Here is a 16,293-nt window from a genome sequence, read left to right on the forward strand (position 1 = left end):
TGTGGAGACAATTTTCCTTAAGACGAGAATTAGAAAAATTACAACTTATTACAATGTGAAGTTTATTTTTATTTATAACTATCTCAAATTGAAAATATAAATTTTTATAACTATTTAAAATTTATTTATATATAAAATATCACTATAGAAAAGTTTTACTGTATTATACTGTGATAAAATACTTGTATTTTTCATAAGAAGTTTTCTCATAGAAGACTGTTCGAATATTCTTTAATTTCTAAAGGGGTTTTGGGCATTTGGGCTGGATACATCCACCAATTACCATAGTCCACATTCCACAAGAGAAGGAACAGAATACTCAATAATTAATCAAATCGAGCAGCTGATTTGGATGCTTCTGTCCAGGTGTGTAAGCCAATTATATTTGGCAGTCAATTTCAGTGGATTTACATAGTCAAGTTTTTGATGAATTTTGCAACAATTTAAGTAGAATAATATTCATAATTTTAGAACAAATTTTAATAAATTTTAAGATCAAAGAAATATTTATTAATTTAACCAATGAAATGATAGTTTACACGAAAGTTTTCATTAATTCAAAGCCAATCATGCAGTGTCTACAGGGAAAAATATGATGTGATGGTTACAAAACTAGCCATTATAAATTTTGCTTCAAGAAAAATTTGTTTCAGAAGTCCAAGTAACAGACACTGGTACTAAATCAAATCATAATATTTCAACATAGATGAAAAAGTAACAACAATGAATGATGAAGAAATACTGTTTCATGTCAACATTAATAGAAATCATCTCAACCTCTTTTACAGAACTGTACAAAAAACAATGCCAAAGCAGAAGATTTAAATATAACATAGTGCGTAAGAGAATTCCATATTCAACTCGCAATTGCATTAGATCAAGCATGATCCATTATTGGATAGATAAAACTCATTGCAAGTTTACTAATTATAAACTGACACATTGCGTTTGTGAGAAAAAATTAGTGAGACGGATTTGTCAGTGTAGTACTACTCTTCCATATTTTTCTTTTCTTGAACAGACCTTGCACAAATGGCCAGATGGATATCAACACAGACACACTAACGTATAACAGCAACAAAAGGATTTAAATATACTGCTTGATGATAAAGTAACACTGATATTAAATCAAAATATCTTTTTCACCATTATTTGATGAACAAATAACAACAATGAAGATTTACTATTTCATGTCAACAATAACACAGATATTCTGAACCTCTTTACATAAATGTATAAAAAGTAAAGCCAAAGCAGCAGATTTGAATATAGTGAATAAGGGAATCCCATATTTTCCTTTCCTGAACAGACCTTGCACAAATGGCCAGAAGGATACCAACACAAACACACTGCCGAACAACTCCCCAAGCCCTGACCCTTGCCCGCTTGATTGTGGTAGTAACCTAAACAAGCTGATAGCCAATGCGGTCAGGTGCACCATTACAACCACCGTGATTGGTACAAAAACCGGTGACTCATCAAAGACAAATTGACCATCATCATCGTCCCCACCATCACCAGAAGTTGATTGGCCTTTTCGTGTAACTTCAAATTCTGTCTCTAATAATCTTAGGAGCTTCAGTACCGCATTTATTACTCCAAATAACCATGCACTCAATGTGATAATTCTTGCCATGCATTGGGTAATCCACCATGCCTTAATTGAGAAACCAGTTCGGATGATCTCTGATAGAGTATACAGGTTGTAGCTCACAAAGGAGGCAACAAAAATATATATGCCTGGTTCCTGGATCTGCAATAATTTAAGATATTACATTTAGTAAAATATTAATCTTGGATCTCTTTTATTCTAGTAACACGTGAAGACACATGTTAATTTGTGGATTGCAATATATCATCAGTCCTTACACTGGGTAAGAAATTGGAGTTGGTAATGAGGCAATAAGCTGGTAGAAGAGCGTAGCACAGCTCAGGAATTGAGCGTAATCCCCAAAGAAAGATCCACAAATACGCCAAGCACTGCCTAAATTGGAGCTTGCCTTTGAGGGTACCAAAAATGGGGTTGTGTTTGCTGAATAGAATCTCAAGCAGTCCAGTGGCCCACCTCTTTTGTTGGGTCATCGTTGCCGGCCCACCAGGTGGTGCACACCCTAGAAAGGCTGGAGGGTCAGGTGAGCAATACCCTGTTCTCCAGCCTCTATTGTGGATGGTCAACCCTGTTAAGATATCTTCTGTAGTGGATCCATACATCCACCCAAACTGAAACAGAAACCGTATATTACATTAGATGTGATTCTTCTTCAAAATTTGGGTGTTATTTGGACTTGAAATTGAATTTGTTTGCATGAACACTAATGGATCTGGGGATGAAAAACAGTGATGAACTCATGAACATGCTTGCTCAATATTACCTTTATACCCCAGCTAGTGCCGTACTCATAGCCACAACCTGCAACCTGGTGAGCTGCCTCAAGAGATTCCCATAGGTTGCTAGGATAATAATCTGTCTTCCCTTTCAAAGCATGAGCAGCTGATTTCATGAATTCCCTTGAGATTCCAAAATCCCTTTGTAATTCATTCTCATCTGCAAAAGGAAGACAGAACATTTAAGGCATTGGAGAAAAAAGTTACCCTTGAACCATTTATTTTTGTAGTAATTGTTCATGATCAAAGGCACACCATAGGTGATAATTAGCAGAGCAGACAGAGATATAAACCTGAGTAAACATCTCTTCCTTGAACTTCTACCTCATCCGGCCGTAGACCGTAGATAACTTTTCGTCTATGAAAACATCCTGTACCTTGATAAAAAGCTCCTTGAATTCCCACTATTCCTTTGCCCACATACTATATTATCAATTAGCTACAAAGTTAGGATCTTTAATGCAGCTTAAATATCTTTGGTATCTATTCTTACTCGATTTGTGAGTGAAAAAAAGAAAAGAAACATGACTCACTTCATGCAAAATCAGTAGTTGTTCGGGTCTGTCATAAAATAATTGCGGAGACTGAACAAATCCGCAGTCTCTTTCATTCTTGGAACCCAGCAGGAGACACATTGCCTGACGGAAAATCTGTGCGTTGTTGACAAACATGTCGCAGTCCACATTAAGCATGAATGGAGCGTTTGTCATCGACCCAGAGACTCTAGTCTATTTATCGTACAAAAAGTTAGAAATCAGAATCAGTTAAGATGTTGATTGGAGTTTGTTATTTATTTGGCCTAGAGGAACAAGAACAACTTACAAGCACATTCATAGCTCCTGCTTTGTAATGATGTTGATGTTCTGGCCGCTTCTCCCTGGATATGTAAATTAAATGTGGCACCGCATCTGGAAGACCCTCCTTGTTCTCCCATAGGACCTACAAAATGATTAATCTAATAAATTAAATGTTTGGGTTCTATAGAGGCTTAATCATCAGTTAATTTATATTATAATACTGGTTAAAGTGCCGAATCAAAGAAAAAAAGTTATTAAGTATATGCAAATCAATCAATTGTACGTACCTTGACTATTTCTGGATGGTTTCGGAGCTCTGTATTGGAAAAAACAACTAACTCACCAGTTAGACCAAAGGGAAAAGGCTGTTGCGTTGCATTTTCAATCTTTCTGCAAAGTTGCTCGTACTCATCCTATAAAAAAATGACTTAAAAATATAAATGAGACTCTAAGCCAATAAGGCCCCATAATTACAGCTTACAACTTTTTTATTTATTAATTGTTTGTTGTCTTATATAACTAGATTACAAACGTGAATTAAAAAAAATATTATTCAGACTCCCTATCCCACCAAAACAATATTTTTAGATAAAATTTCATTTACTCCAATAGAGACAAGGCACCGAGGCAGCTTGACCAGACGCTAAGATATGAAAAGCTTTATCTGTATCTCTTAACTTTTCTTTTACCTTCATCTTTTTCCATTCTTGCTGGAATTCCCCAGAATTAGCACTGGACGGTACAGACCGATCATCCAAGAAGCATCTAAAGGGAGCTCTAACTTGAACGTTATACTTCTTACAAAATGGTACCCAAAGGTTTGCGAATTTAGATGCTTCAACAAGAGAGTAGAAGATAAGAGGTGAGCAGGCATCATCCGAAACATAGCAAGCTAGTTTGTTAGCTGGATAATCGACTGCCAACAAAGATAGCACAGTGTTTACGGTGAGGATAGGTTGTTCCAGCACAGGATCAGCAGTTGTCACAAACATGTCCACTGGAGGAAGTTCTTTTACCCTGTTGAATTCAAATAGTAATTAGGACAACGGTAAAATGTATCAGAAAAAATAAAATAAAATTTATATTTGATCAAAGTTACTGTTGCTGGAGGCGTTCTGGGTATGTTTGGTATAGCATAGGAGTCCATCTAGAGCAAATAACGAGAACCCAGTTGAAAGTGAACCATGACTCGCATAAGAAAGCAAGAAACCAAGCAAGCCCGTTATCCTTGAGAGTGAGGAGACGATAAGTGAGGAGACAAAGGAGAAGCAACAAGATAGTCACATCTACAGCTCTTTGGGTAGTGTTTTTAATAAAAACTTTTTGAAACAGAGGGAGAGAGACAGGATTGGCCATGGACAAGAGATAATGAAAATTTCTTTTGGTGGCCTTGTTACTGGTTGGTGCTTGCAGGCTGAGTATAAGTTACATATGAATACGTATACATCGAAGCTGTTTAGTGTAATAAATCCCACATTGAAAGCGTATCGGGAAGGTCTTGGGCTTATAAATGGGGGGAGTCCTTTCACCTAATAGATTAGTTTTTTGAGTGTGAAACTCTCACCCCGTGATAAGTGGTATCAGAGCAGACCCAATCTATCTTTTGATGTCCTATCAAGCGTCCACACAGGGGCATTCACGTGTGATTGTGGGTCCATATAAAAGTAAAGTGGATGGGTAGGTAGGGGGCCCCATCCGTGACGAGGGTGTCACAGGATTGAGTGGGGGAGAATATAACAAATCTCATATTAAAAGCATATTGGGGAGGTCTTGGACTTATAAATGAAAGGAGTCTCTTGATGTCCTATCAAGCGTCCACACAGGGGCATTCACGTGTGATTGTAGGTCCATATAAAAGTAAAGTGGATGGGTAGGTAGGGGGCCTCATCCGTGACGAGAGTGTCACAGGATTGAGTGGGGGAGAATATAATAAATCTCATATTAAAAGCATATTGGGGAGGTCTTGGACTTATAAATGAAAGGAGTCTCTTCGCCTAATAAGTTAACCTTTTGGGTGTAAAACTCCCAACCGTGGCATTAGGCAGCTTTAGTTATTGTGGTTATTAAGTTATAGTTTTACTAACTTGTACGACTGTGTCTCTGTTACATATGTGGTGATGAAAGCATTATCTTATCTCTTCGAGGACTGAACCTTGAGTCATATAAAGTTGCTTGTTGTCACTTGTCACTGCTTTTGTTTGCCTTATAACCTCTTCTTCGCCGGGTCAGGAGACCACATAATTATTTTTTTTTTTTTTGAAAAAGTAAAAAGCTCTTCTCATTTGTTGAGAAATATGAATATTAGAGATGTTTATTGAAATTGTATCTTTCTAGTACCTAAATGGGAAGGGATATAGTTTAAATCTGTAAATTTCATGAGAAACGAAAGAAAGAAATGATAATAACAGATCTGTATAAAAAATAAAATAATGTGTATTTCATGTTTTAATTTACCATGGGGAATATTCTCCAAAATATCTTAAACCTTCATTCAAGCTTTTAGGCCACCAAACTGATATTCCTGTCCGCCAATGATTAATCTTCTCCAGTTTATGTAATATATAATTGCTTGCTCCCAGCTCAAGTTGGAACGAGATTGAACTGAATCTTACATATTTATATACTTTGTGCTTATTCCCCTCATTCTTATTAACAATTTGATGCATCCGTTGTCCATAGTTAGGTTAAACTTGTTTCCAGCTTCATTTATAATAAGTACTGAAAGAAGTTACATAAAAGATACGAATCTACGATGGCGGCTCAAGCTTACGGCCAATATTTGATATTGCAAGCAACATTGAGTGCTGGAGTCATAAATCTTCTCTTTTCTACTTTTGTGTCTATAATAATAGCTTAGCAAATTATATATTTCACCTCATCTAGGATTTTCTTGTTAATATAAACAAGATTAATCGAACATTTACTTGGAAATGGGAGCGATTTGGGTGATAATGTGTTTGAAAATGGCAGGATTTGGACCATTAATCACCAGTAAAGGACAAAGAAACCCGAATGCCCATCAGTTGGTGGTTGCTGTTGAGTACGACATTGCTAACTAGTCTGGTTGCCATTTCATTTTTCTGCCCGTGCGTGGAGTTTCGTATGGAACTGTTGCTCAATTACGGTTGGAGGATGGGACAAAATTCCTTAAAAGCACTTGACAATCACCATGTGAGATTCTGAATTATTGAATTTTTCATGTAGCTTCGAGAAGAGAGACGTATGCTAAGTAAGGCTGGATGTCAGAGGCAATGAACGCACATCTAGAGTTAATTGAAGCAACGTAAGATCCATTTTTAGTCTAATCTACTTCTATTCTATGTGGAATGTCATATCTCATCTCCGTTAATTTCATCTACTTTAATTAGTCTTTCTTATTGTTCATTGAATGTTAAATAAATCAATGTTATTATTTACAATTTTTTTCATTTCTGATACCGGATATAAATTCTGTTAACATAAGAAAAAACAATAAATCAATGATATTACTTCTATTATATGTAGAATGACAGCGATTAATAGACTTATGTATGTTATGGTGTGTGCAAGGTCAATTATAGCATATACACTGAGAGTTGTGAGTAAGTATATGAGCAATTTAGGAAAGCAATATTGTGAAGCAATAAAATAGATTTTCAAATATTTGAGAGGTAGTACCGGTTCAACATTATGTCTTAGGAAGTCAAATTTAGAGCTACAAGGTTATCAGGATGTTGATATGACTAGTGATATTGATAACCGCAAGAGTATCACACGTTATGTCTTTGCATTAAGTGGTACAATAGTCAGTTGAGTTTCAAAGTTACAAGAGATTGTTGCTCTCTTTACTACAGAGACAGAAGATGTTGCTATGAGAAGAGCGCATTGTATTGTGATAGGCAAAATGTCATTCATCTAGCAAAAAACCCAGTCTACCATGCTAGAACAAAGCACATAAAAGTACAATACCTTTCATATCCTCAGCTTTGGAAGAAGGAGTTATAGCTTTCGAGAAGATTCAAGGGTGTTAGAAACCTGCTGATATGTTTACGAAGGTGATTACCATTGAGAAACTGGAGTTTTGTACAACTTTAGTTGAACTTCTTGCTTGAAGAAAGTTGAGTTGATGTTGCTGTTGATGGAAGTGAAGAATTGAAAACATATGTTGAATTAGTCTCCAAGTGGGACATTGTTAAAATTGTGGAGTCAAATTTGTTGGAAACATGACTCATTTAGCAAAATCCCACTTGGGGTAGAAATGAAAATAGAGAAAGGTTTAGGGACTTATATAAAATAGGCCAAAGGTTAGTATGTCCCACATTTCTTAGGAATGAAAGTGGGGGAACTTTTGAGGCCTATATATAAAGACCTAAGCCATAGTTATAAGCATCACAAATTGTATTTCTATTACACCCCTCTTGTATATGGTTCTTTCATTAAGGACCCTTTAATTGAAAAGTTTTGTTGTATCTCCCTTTTGTTTTGGGTAATTATTTTTATGCACATATAATTTGTGTATTTGTAGTATTACCCAAAAAGTTTGTAATATTCTTTAGAGATAGTGAAGTTTTCTTTTGCAGTGCCCAAGGACGTAGGTTATAATACCGAATCTCATTAATTCCAGGTATTATTTGCTTTGCATTTATTTTGGTCATTTATTTCTGTTTTAGTAGTTGTTATTATTATATTTAAATAGCTACCATTAGAGTTTATGTTTCCGTTGCATAACAAAATTCAATCTAAATTAGTATTGCATTAGGACACAACTTTTCCTAATATGTTTCTACATAGAATTGTGTTTTTTTTTTAGGAATACAATTAGGAATATGAATATAATTATATTAGGAATTAAAAATTAAAATCCCTATTAGGATATGGATTTTGAGTCTTATTAAGAATATATCTCATGTATTACTTATAAAAAATGGTTAAATCCTAGAGTTAGGTAATTGAATAGAATAGAAGACAAAGCCACAATTAGAGAGTGAGAGCCACCACAAAGAGGTTTAAAGAAAGCCAATTTGTGAGGTTTATGAGAAACTCTTATAATTTTTCTTCTTTTTCATAGTGAAATTCTGCAATTAGAAAAATAGACGTAGCTCTCATACAGAGGGTGAACCACTATAAATCTTGTATTTATGTATGCTTTATTTATTTGTCCGTTCGCTTTATTTTTGCTTTCATAGGGATATGAGATTTGCTAGCATCCGATTAAATCCCACAGCAAACAAAAGACTTGTCCGTTCATTAAACAGGTAAATAGAGAAAAACTTATATAACATTTGATTGGATAATCTCACCATACCATGTGATAAGATTGTCCTACATAAGTTTTTTTTTTTTGGATAAAAATAATTGAAACTGTTGATGTGTGTTTTTGCACCAACGAAACGTACGTGCGAAACGTTGTAGGGGCCAAGAAATCGCACGTGAAAGTAACGGATAAGAGAGAGTAAATGCAATGTAGACAGTTTTAAAGTGGTTCGGATGCTAAGGTAGCAAGTCCTATGTCCACTGATATTTGTATTGATGGTAGGGGTCAGGTCGCTATTAGCTGACTGACTTTACAATGATAATACAAGGTATCAATTGCTAAGAAAAGAGAGTATAATTAATCAAGCGAAAAGTGTGCGAATCCCTTTAATGAGAGATGAATTCCTAATTTATAGTCAGATGCCCTGAGGCAATGATCACTAAATCTGCAAGTTGGTGGGATTATCCATGCAAATCCTTCTTTATGTCACATTGCCCACCTTCCAGAGTGATTTGCGTGATTTAGAGCAGGGATTGGACACGTGGGAGCGCCACAGCCTCCTAACTAGCCTGACGCGCGCCCACTATCCTAACAGACGCAGACGGTGGCTGTTCCAATGATCTGACTTCTGCGGGCTAAAGGGTCCTGACGTCAACCCTTATATTTTTAGGCATAACAGAAGCCCCCTAGTTTTTAAGGTTTGAGGATTGAACCTTGGAAACTACAGGTCGTGCTGCGGTTAGATGATTTCTGAGAACTATCTGTTCGAAAGTAGGTCAGAGCGGCATATGCACGAGCGCGACCTCGCATGCTCAAGGACGAGCGACCTGGATCCTTCTAACGTCACCCATTTATTTTGGTAACAGGAAGGCATTTAATGAAGCCATCCCTGTGCTGACAGGTGTGCCCCTTGCGTGGTGAATGCCAACCAATCACATTTAATGCCTTGCATGCTGAAACAGTGCGCTTTACCAGGACATTAAATGCAATATGCGTTGGAACGGTACACCTTACTAGAGCATTAAATGAAGATTTGAGACGCAATTAATGCTCTGAGAGAGATATGGCCGTCGTTTAAGCTTTTCGACTGGAAAGATGAAAGTTTGACTTCATCCAGTCGTTTCGTTCACCCTTCCTCGCTGATGAGTGACACGTGGCCAAGATCAATGGTAAAGAATTTTTACCGCTCGAACGTCGTTTCGATTTCAAGGAATTCAAACGCCGACCCACACACTATAAAAACCACGAATCGTTCTCAGGCAATGCTACCAAAGCTTTTTTCATAGAGAACAAAAGATTTTCACAGGCCAAGAACCTTTGTCTTCCAGACTTGCATTTTTCCGGCATCTGAAGCAGACACCGTCGTCGTACTCCGAGAGGTAAGGGTTTTCTTGCCACCATCTCATTTTTTCCATGAGTTAATGGCGTCGATCTTCCGGTAGCCCATCGGAGACTAGTCGTCTGTGCCGGGTTCGAGCCGCGAATGGTGGCTCAAACCATGTTGCTAGGGTATTTATTTAGGGTTTAGGGAGTTTATTTCCTCCAATGTCATCGTACGATATAGCGTACGAAGACCAAATAATCCCTCTGCTTGTTGCTGTTGTAGACTGGCAAAATAGACCCCTCGGATACCAGACCTGAGCAGGGAACCAGCTCGTCCCCGCATGGTGCTCCTAGCATCCCTCTTGAGGTTTTCTTGGTACTCACCGAGGAAGAACTTGAGAGGGTAATAAACCAGTTCGGCATCGAAGTGGATGTATTCTACGACCTGACGCACTCGTCGCGATACCCATCAAAAGGCCTGGCCGCGATCTCTGAGGAGATTATCAAGGGTGGAGGACTTATCCCCCTGCACCCTTTCATCAGGTCGTTTTTGGACCACTTTGGGGTCGCACCGATGCAACTGACCTCGAACACGTATGTCATTGCTGTTGCAATGTACATCGCGTGCCAGGAAAATGGACTGGGTGAGCTGACAGCCTTGGAGCTCGGCTGCTCGTATTATCTGAAGAAGAGCAAGGATAAGGATTCGTATTACTTGTCCAGGCGACCTACGATCGCCGACGGGATACACAGTTATCCCAGCAACGCGGGGGCCTACGAAACGAAGTTTTTCTTCTTTCGTTATGATGGCCATTGCCATTTCCATTTCCAGGATCCGAGTAGGCATCTTCTCTTTGTTTGTATTTCTGTTTTGTTTTTGGCGAACTCATCGCGCTCGAAGCGTGTTCGCTCTAACGACCTGATTTTTCTTTCTTGACAGTTAACAAGACAACTGAAATAGGGCTGCTCCATGACAGAAGAAGAATCTTGCAGTTCGGCTCCCTTCCTGAGGACAAGCGTGACGCGAGGACACTTATGACAATCCCAAATTTGCGAAAGTACGGTTTCTTTAACGCCAGCGCGTCGTTAGAGCCTCTACCATGTAAGTTTCTCTAACTTATTCTTTTCTTGGTTGTGGGACAGAATGCCTTTACTAACTTTGCCTTGCATGCAGCAACAACCATGCCACCGAAGGAACCAGAGCAACCTCGTCGAACGCACACCAACTTTCCTTGGACGAAGAAAGCTAAGGCGGCCGAAGCTGCACGAAAAGTCCCCCAGGCTGAGGGTGTGATCCCGAGCCAAATGGCGCGGCCTTTCGGAATGTCCTTGCCACAGCTGGCAGAGGACGCACCGACGCAAACCACGAAGGTCGCCCAACCGTCACCTGCTCGGCCAAGGATAAAAACCATGGCTCAGCGAAAAAAGAGGAACCAGATTCAGGCCGAGGAATTAGAGACAGAATCTGAAGGTGAGCAACCAGGGAGGTCGCACCCGGACGAGAGCAAGTCGGGCAAGGCGCCTATGGACGACACGACGGCTGCTGAGGCCGCGAAGAAGGGTCCCCCAGTGTTGGACTCACTGGGGAACCTGCCGGAATTCCTGCAGCCGATGGTGTATGCCCTGCTAGAATGAGGACTCTCGGAATCTTTCGAGCCATTCGCAAGTTCCAGCAACGTGGACCTAATGTCCACATCGATCCATCATTTAAGCAAGGTGAGCGAACTGTCCTCGGCGAGGGCTTAACTTAGCTTCTTTTAGTTAACTAACTCTTTCTTCTTTTGTTCGCAGGCTCTTCTTTCCATGAGAATGTCCATGGAAAAAGTACAACTGGGAGCCATGAAGGGAGGTGCTACCCTGAAGGAGGAGAACGCAGTGCTTAAGCGAAACTTAGAAGCTACCGAAGCAGAGAGAAACCTGTCTCTCGAATCGGTGAACAGTTATTTGAACGAAAGAAATGTGGCTCTTTGCACGGTGGATTTCCAGAAAGCGCAGCTCGAGAAGCAGGGAGAGGAGATAAAGGAGCTGTAGAGGACCGTATCCAGATTCTCCAGATTGGTCGGGGAGAAGGACATGGAGCTGAAAACGACCTTCTTGCAGGTCGCGCAAGCAGAAAAGGAGAAAGAGGCCTCTGAGAAGCTAAGACAGGCTCTTGTAGTTGAACTTCAGGAGAGTCAAGGGAAAGTTGCTTCTTTGGCAGAGAAGCTCGAGGAGAAGGCTGCCGAATGGGCAATTGACTCCATTTATGCCTTGCGACCAAAGAATCCTCTTCTTGACATGTCCGACCTCCCAGCAGACTGGCAGGAAACACTCATGTCCATGGCTCGAGAGGACGATAAAGCGACGACCTTCCGACCAGAAGGTTCTGGACACGCAGCGGACAAACCCTCAACTGACCAACCCTAGGACAAGGAGGTCGGCCCTGTAGGGGTTGGATTAGGTCTTGCAGTCATGTTTTCTTTCCTACTATACTCCATAGTAATGAAATACATTTTTGCCTTTACAATTTTCTGTTCGCTTTATCATACATAAGTTCTTTCTGATCGTTTACATTCATTGAATCAAACATAACTTATTTGCATGAAAAGATCATACATAGAGATTGTTTACAAACGCTCAAGATAAAAACTTTACAAAGAAATGACTTACAAAAATCAGAAATTAATTTACAAGGAAAGCTGAGTTCGGAATTACTGATAGTATGGCCGAAGATGCTCAGCATTCCAGGCCCGAGGTACCTTTGAACCGTTTAGCCTTTTGAGATGATAAGTCCTCGATCTGATTACTTTATCAATGCGGTACGAACCTTCCCAGTTTGGCCCTAAAACTCCTGCACTTGGTTCTTTGGTCCCGAGGAGAACTTCTTTTAACATCAGGTCGCCGACCTGGAAGTCTCTTCGCCTAACCTTTGAATCAAAGAACTTTTTCGTGCGTTGCTGATAGGCTGCTATCCTTAGCGAAGCCTTGCTACGATGTTCTTCGATAAGGTCCAAGCTTGCCCTTATGAGTGCTTCGTTATCGGCCTCATTGTACAAGTCTCTCCGAAGTGAACCAGTTCCTACCTCGACGGGGATCATTGCTTCGCACCTGTATGCCAGTGAAAAGGGGGTTTCCGAGGTGGAGGTCCTTGGAGTTGTTCGGTATGCCCATAGGACTTCGGGGAGGTCGTCGGCCCAATTCTCTTAGCTGTGCCAAGTTTTGCCTTCAGAGTGTGCTTGATAGTTTTGTTGACAGCTTCAACTTGGCCATTTGCTTGCGGTCTTGCCACAGAGGCAAATTTCTTATGGATGCCCAGCTCGTCACAAAACTGTTTGAATTCCTCATTGTCGAACTGCTTTCCATTATCTGAAATAAGGGTGTGAGGAATTCCAAAACAGCACACAATATTCTTGAAAACAAAGTCCTTCAGCTTTCTGGTTGTGATCGCGGCTAGCGGTTCGGCTTCTACCCATTTAGTGAAGTAATCTACCGCGACCACGACATATTTGACTCCCCCTTTTCCAACTAGCAAGGGGCCAATGAGATCAATCCCCCACATGGAAAAAGGCCAGGGGCTAGTCATAGTCACCAGTTCGTGGGAGGAAGCTCGCGGTATGCTTGCGAACCGCTGACATTTATCACATTTCTTGACAAAGTCGTAAGCGTCGTCTTGAATTCGGGGCCAATAGTACCCTTGACGAACAACCTTGTTTGCAAGAGATCGTGCGGCAGTGTGATTACCGCAGATCCCTTCATGAATTTCCCTCATAATGTAGTCCGCTTCTTCGCTGGTTACACATCGAAGGAGGGGGGCACTGAATCCTCTCCTATACAGCTGGTCCCCGATGAGGGTATAGTAAGCGGATCTTGTTCGCAAGACCCTTGCCTCGACCTTGTCGTCCGGTAAGATCCCATTCTTGAGGTATAGAAAAATGGGAGTCATCCAGGAATCAGAATGAGTCACATTCACGGCTTGTTCGATCAGGCTGATACTTGGGGTTTCGAAGAGCCGAACAGGAATGCTATCTAGTGCCTCTGAGTCCAACGACGAGGCTATCCTTGCCAGGGTGTTCGCCACAGAGTTGTTGTCTCTGGGAATCTGAGTGATTTCAAAATGTTTGAATGGCTCAAGTGCGGCCTTAGCTTCTTTCAGATAACGGACCATGTTCTCTTCCTTGGCTTGATATTCCCCCAAAATTTGGTTGATGAACAGCATTGAATCGTTGTGCACACTGATCGCGGTCGCGCCCATTTCTCTAGCCAATGGCAACCCGGCAAGCAGAGCTTCATACTCAGCCTTGTTGTTGGTCGCTTTAAATCCGAACCGAAGAATGCCATGAATGCGGGCCCCTTCGGGGCTCAAAAGAAGGAGACTGGCACCGACCCTTTTTCTATTCGATGACCCGTCGACGTAGAGACTCCAAGTCGACAAGTTCTTAATATCTTCCTAAATGGCTTCGCCAGGCTGTTGCTCGATCGGAAGATAGGAAAATTCTGAGATGAAGTCAGCAACTGCCTGCCCGTTTATAATTGATCTCGGCTTATACTTAAGATCGAACTGACTTAATTCCATGGCCCATTTAAGTAGTTTACCCGATGCTTCTGGCTTTTGAAGGACTTGTCTGAATGGATAGTATAGGCGTGGAAGTAAGGTCGCAGCTTTCTAGAGGCGATTAGCAGGGCATAGGCTAATCATTCCATTTCTGGATATCGCATTTCGGCATCTGTCAGGCGCTTGCTCGCATAGTACACTGGCCACTACGCCTTTTCCTCTTCCCGAATCAAAGCTGCACTGGCTGCGAACTGAGAAACGGACAGGTACAGAAGTAGGATTTCTTGTGCTCGTAGCGAGGTTTCTTCCCTTTTCGCTAATCATCAGCGTCCCCTCTGCGATCAGCTCTTCTACTTTCCCCCCGACCGGACATACTGCTTGATGCGCCAGGGTCACGACGGCGTAGTGCCACCAACGAATTTTCTATTCGGAGGTATTTCTCCGCAAGGTTTTAGAATCCTGTGAGGGAGACATCGTCCTCAGCTTGTAACTCCTTCCACAGGTCGGTTTGTGGGCGAACCCCGGCTATAATGAGAGTCTGAACAGACTCTTCGGGAGTATGAGCCACTTTGTTGAGTTCCCTGTGGAAACAGTCAATGTAAGACTGGAGGGATTCATCCCTTTCTTGCCTTATGTTGCTAAGGTAGCTCAAAGGCATTGAAAACTTCCGATTCGCTTGAAAATGCCTGAGGAACGTCGTGCTTATCTGAGGCCACGAACTGACCGACCCTACTGGGAGCGACCTGAACCATTGTTTGGCATGGGAGGTCAATGTTACTGCTAGACAGCGGCATTTCGCCAAGTCTGAGACCTGGTGGAGCTCCATCAGGTCGTTAAATTCATACAGATGATCCTGCGGATCGGAGTTTCCATCAAACGCCCGCATGTCGGGCATCCTGAATCCTGGCGGGAGTGGAGCGGCTAACACTTCAGGAGAGAAGAGGGACGCAGATGCGACCTGTCCCTGCTCATTTTGCTGGGCCCTTAGCCTGTCTAGAGCTTGCTGCAGGTCTTCAATTAGCGGCAACGGAGCCGTTTGGGGGTTGCTTTCACCCACGCGAGTTCAGTTCTCGCAGTTACTATTGAGGAATGCCCGGAGGTCGGGCTCTTCTTCGCCTCAGCTGGCTGTTCCAGCCACTCTCGACACACGCTGACTAGAGGCGTGCGATGGCGATGAGAGGTACAGGGTATTCTCACGACCTTCGCAGTGGTAAGAACCGCCCCGCGAAGTGTGTGACCCTTTCGCACGGTGGCGACCAAGATTGACTTGCTGACGGTGATAAGAATCGACCCGTCCAGCACTTTTATGGGTACGTACCTACGACGTGGCGTGGGACAGCTTAGGCTGCGTCCTTTCATCGATTCTCAACGAGACTGGTATTCTGCTTGGGACGCGGTCGGTGTTTGTTGGCCCTTTGGAGCCCGTGGGCTTGCTTTTTGCCACTTGCTTACCCTTTCACCTTCGCGCTGCAGTGCTCGTGGCATGGGCTATTTCCCTTTGCCGTGCTTTCGCGCCATCTGCAGGCGTTTTTGGCGGTTGTACTGTCGCAGCTGACTTGGATGGCGCGCCTTGGTCCAAACGGTCCAACCTTTGGTTGACCGTCTGGAGAGTATTGTCAAACCTTTCTAGGTAGCTTCTTATAGCGGGGTCAAGCTGTGAGCTGGACGGGATGTCTCCCACATCATTCTGCGAGGCTGAAGGTTTTTTGGAAGAGGTATCCCCCTGAACTTGGGGGGAACCCTGAGTGCCTTGGTTGGTTTGCTCATGTTTTGGCTGGCGGGCCATTTGTTGCTGTAGGACCGGTACGTTGGAGACTCTCCTGATGAAGGATGAACACTAAATCAGGTCCTCCTTCTAGTGCCAAACTGTTGATGCGTGTTTTTGCACCAACGAAACGCACGTGCGAAACATTGTAGGGGCCAAGAAATCGCACGTGAAAGTAATGGATAAGAGAGAGTAAATGCAATGGAGACAGTTTTAAAGTGGTTCGGATGCTAAGGTAGCAAGTCCTACGTCCACTGAT

The 16,293-nt window shown here is 41.8% G+C and overlaps 1 protein-coding gene across 1 annotated transcript; it reads right to left on the reverse strand.

Annotated features, from left to right (window-relative positions):
• Positions 1-1,123: 1,123 nt before the first annotated feature.
• Positions 1,124-4,607, reverse strand: LOC116121574 (cellulose synthase-like protein B4). Its single transcript, XM_031407531.1, has 9 exons — positions 4,282-4,607; positions 3,872-4,199; positions 3,470-3,595; positions 3,208-3,324; positions 2,919-3,113; positions 2,679-2,808; positions 2,373-2,545; positions 1,870-2,220; positions 1,124-1,753 (listed from the first exon to the last, which is right to left on the reverse strand). The coding sequence occupies exons 1-9, from the start codon at positions 4,536-4,538 to the stop codon at positions 1,184-1,186; spliced, it is 2,247 nt and encodes a 748-aa protein (XP_031263391.1). The 5' UTR covers positions 4,539-4,607; the 3' UTR covers positions 1,124-1,183.
• Between the last annotated feature and the right edge of the window lie 11,686 nt (positions 4,608-16,293).

Source organism: Pistacia vera, unplaced genomic scaffold (assembly GCF_008641045.1).
Source record: "Pistacia vera cultivar Batoury unplaced genomic scaffold, PisVer_v2 Contig994, whole genome shotgun sequence".
In the NCBI taxonomy this organism is placed as follows: Eukaryota; Viridiplantae; Streptophyta; class Magnoliopsida; order Sapindales; family Anacardiaceae; genus Pistacia; species Pistacia vera.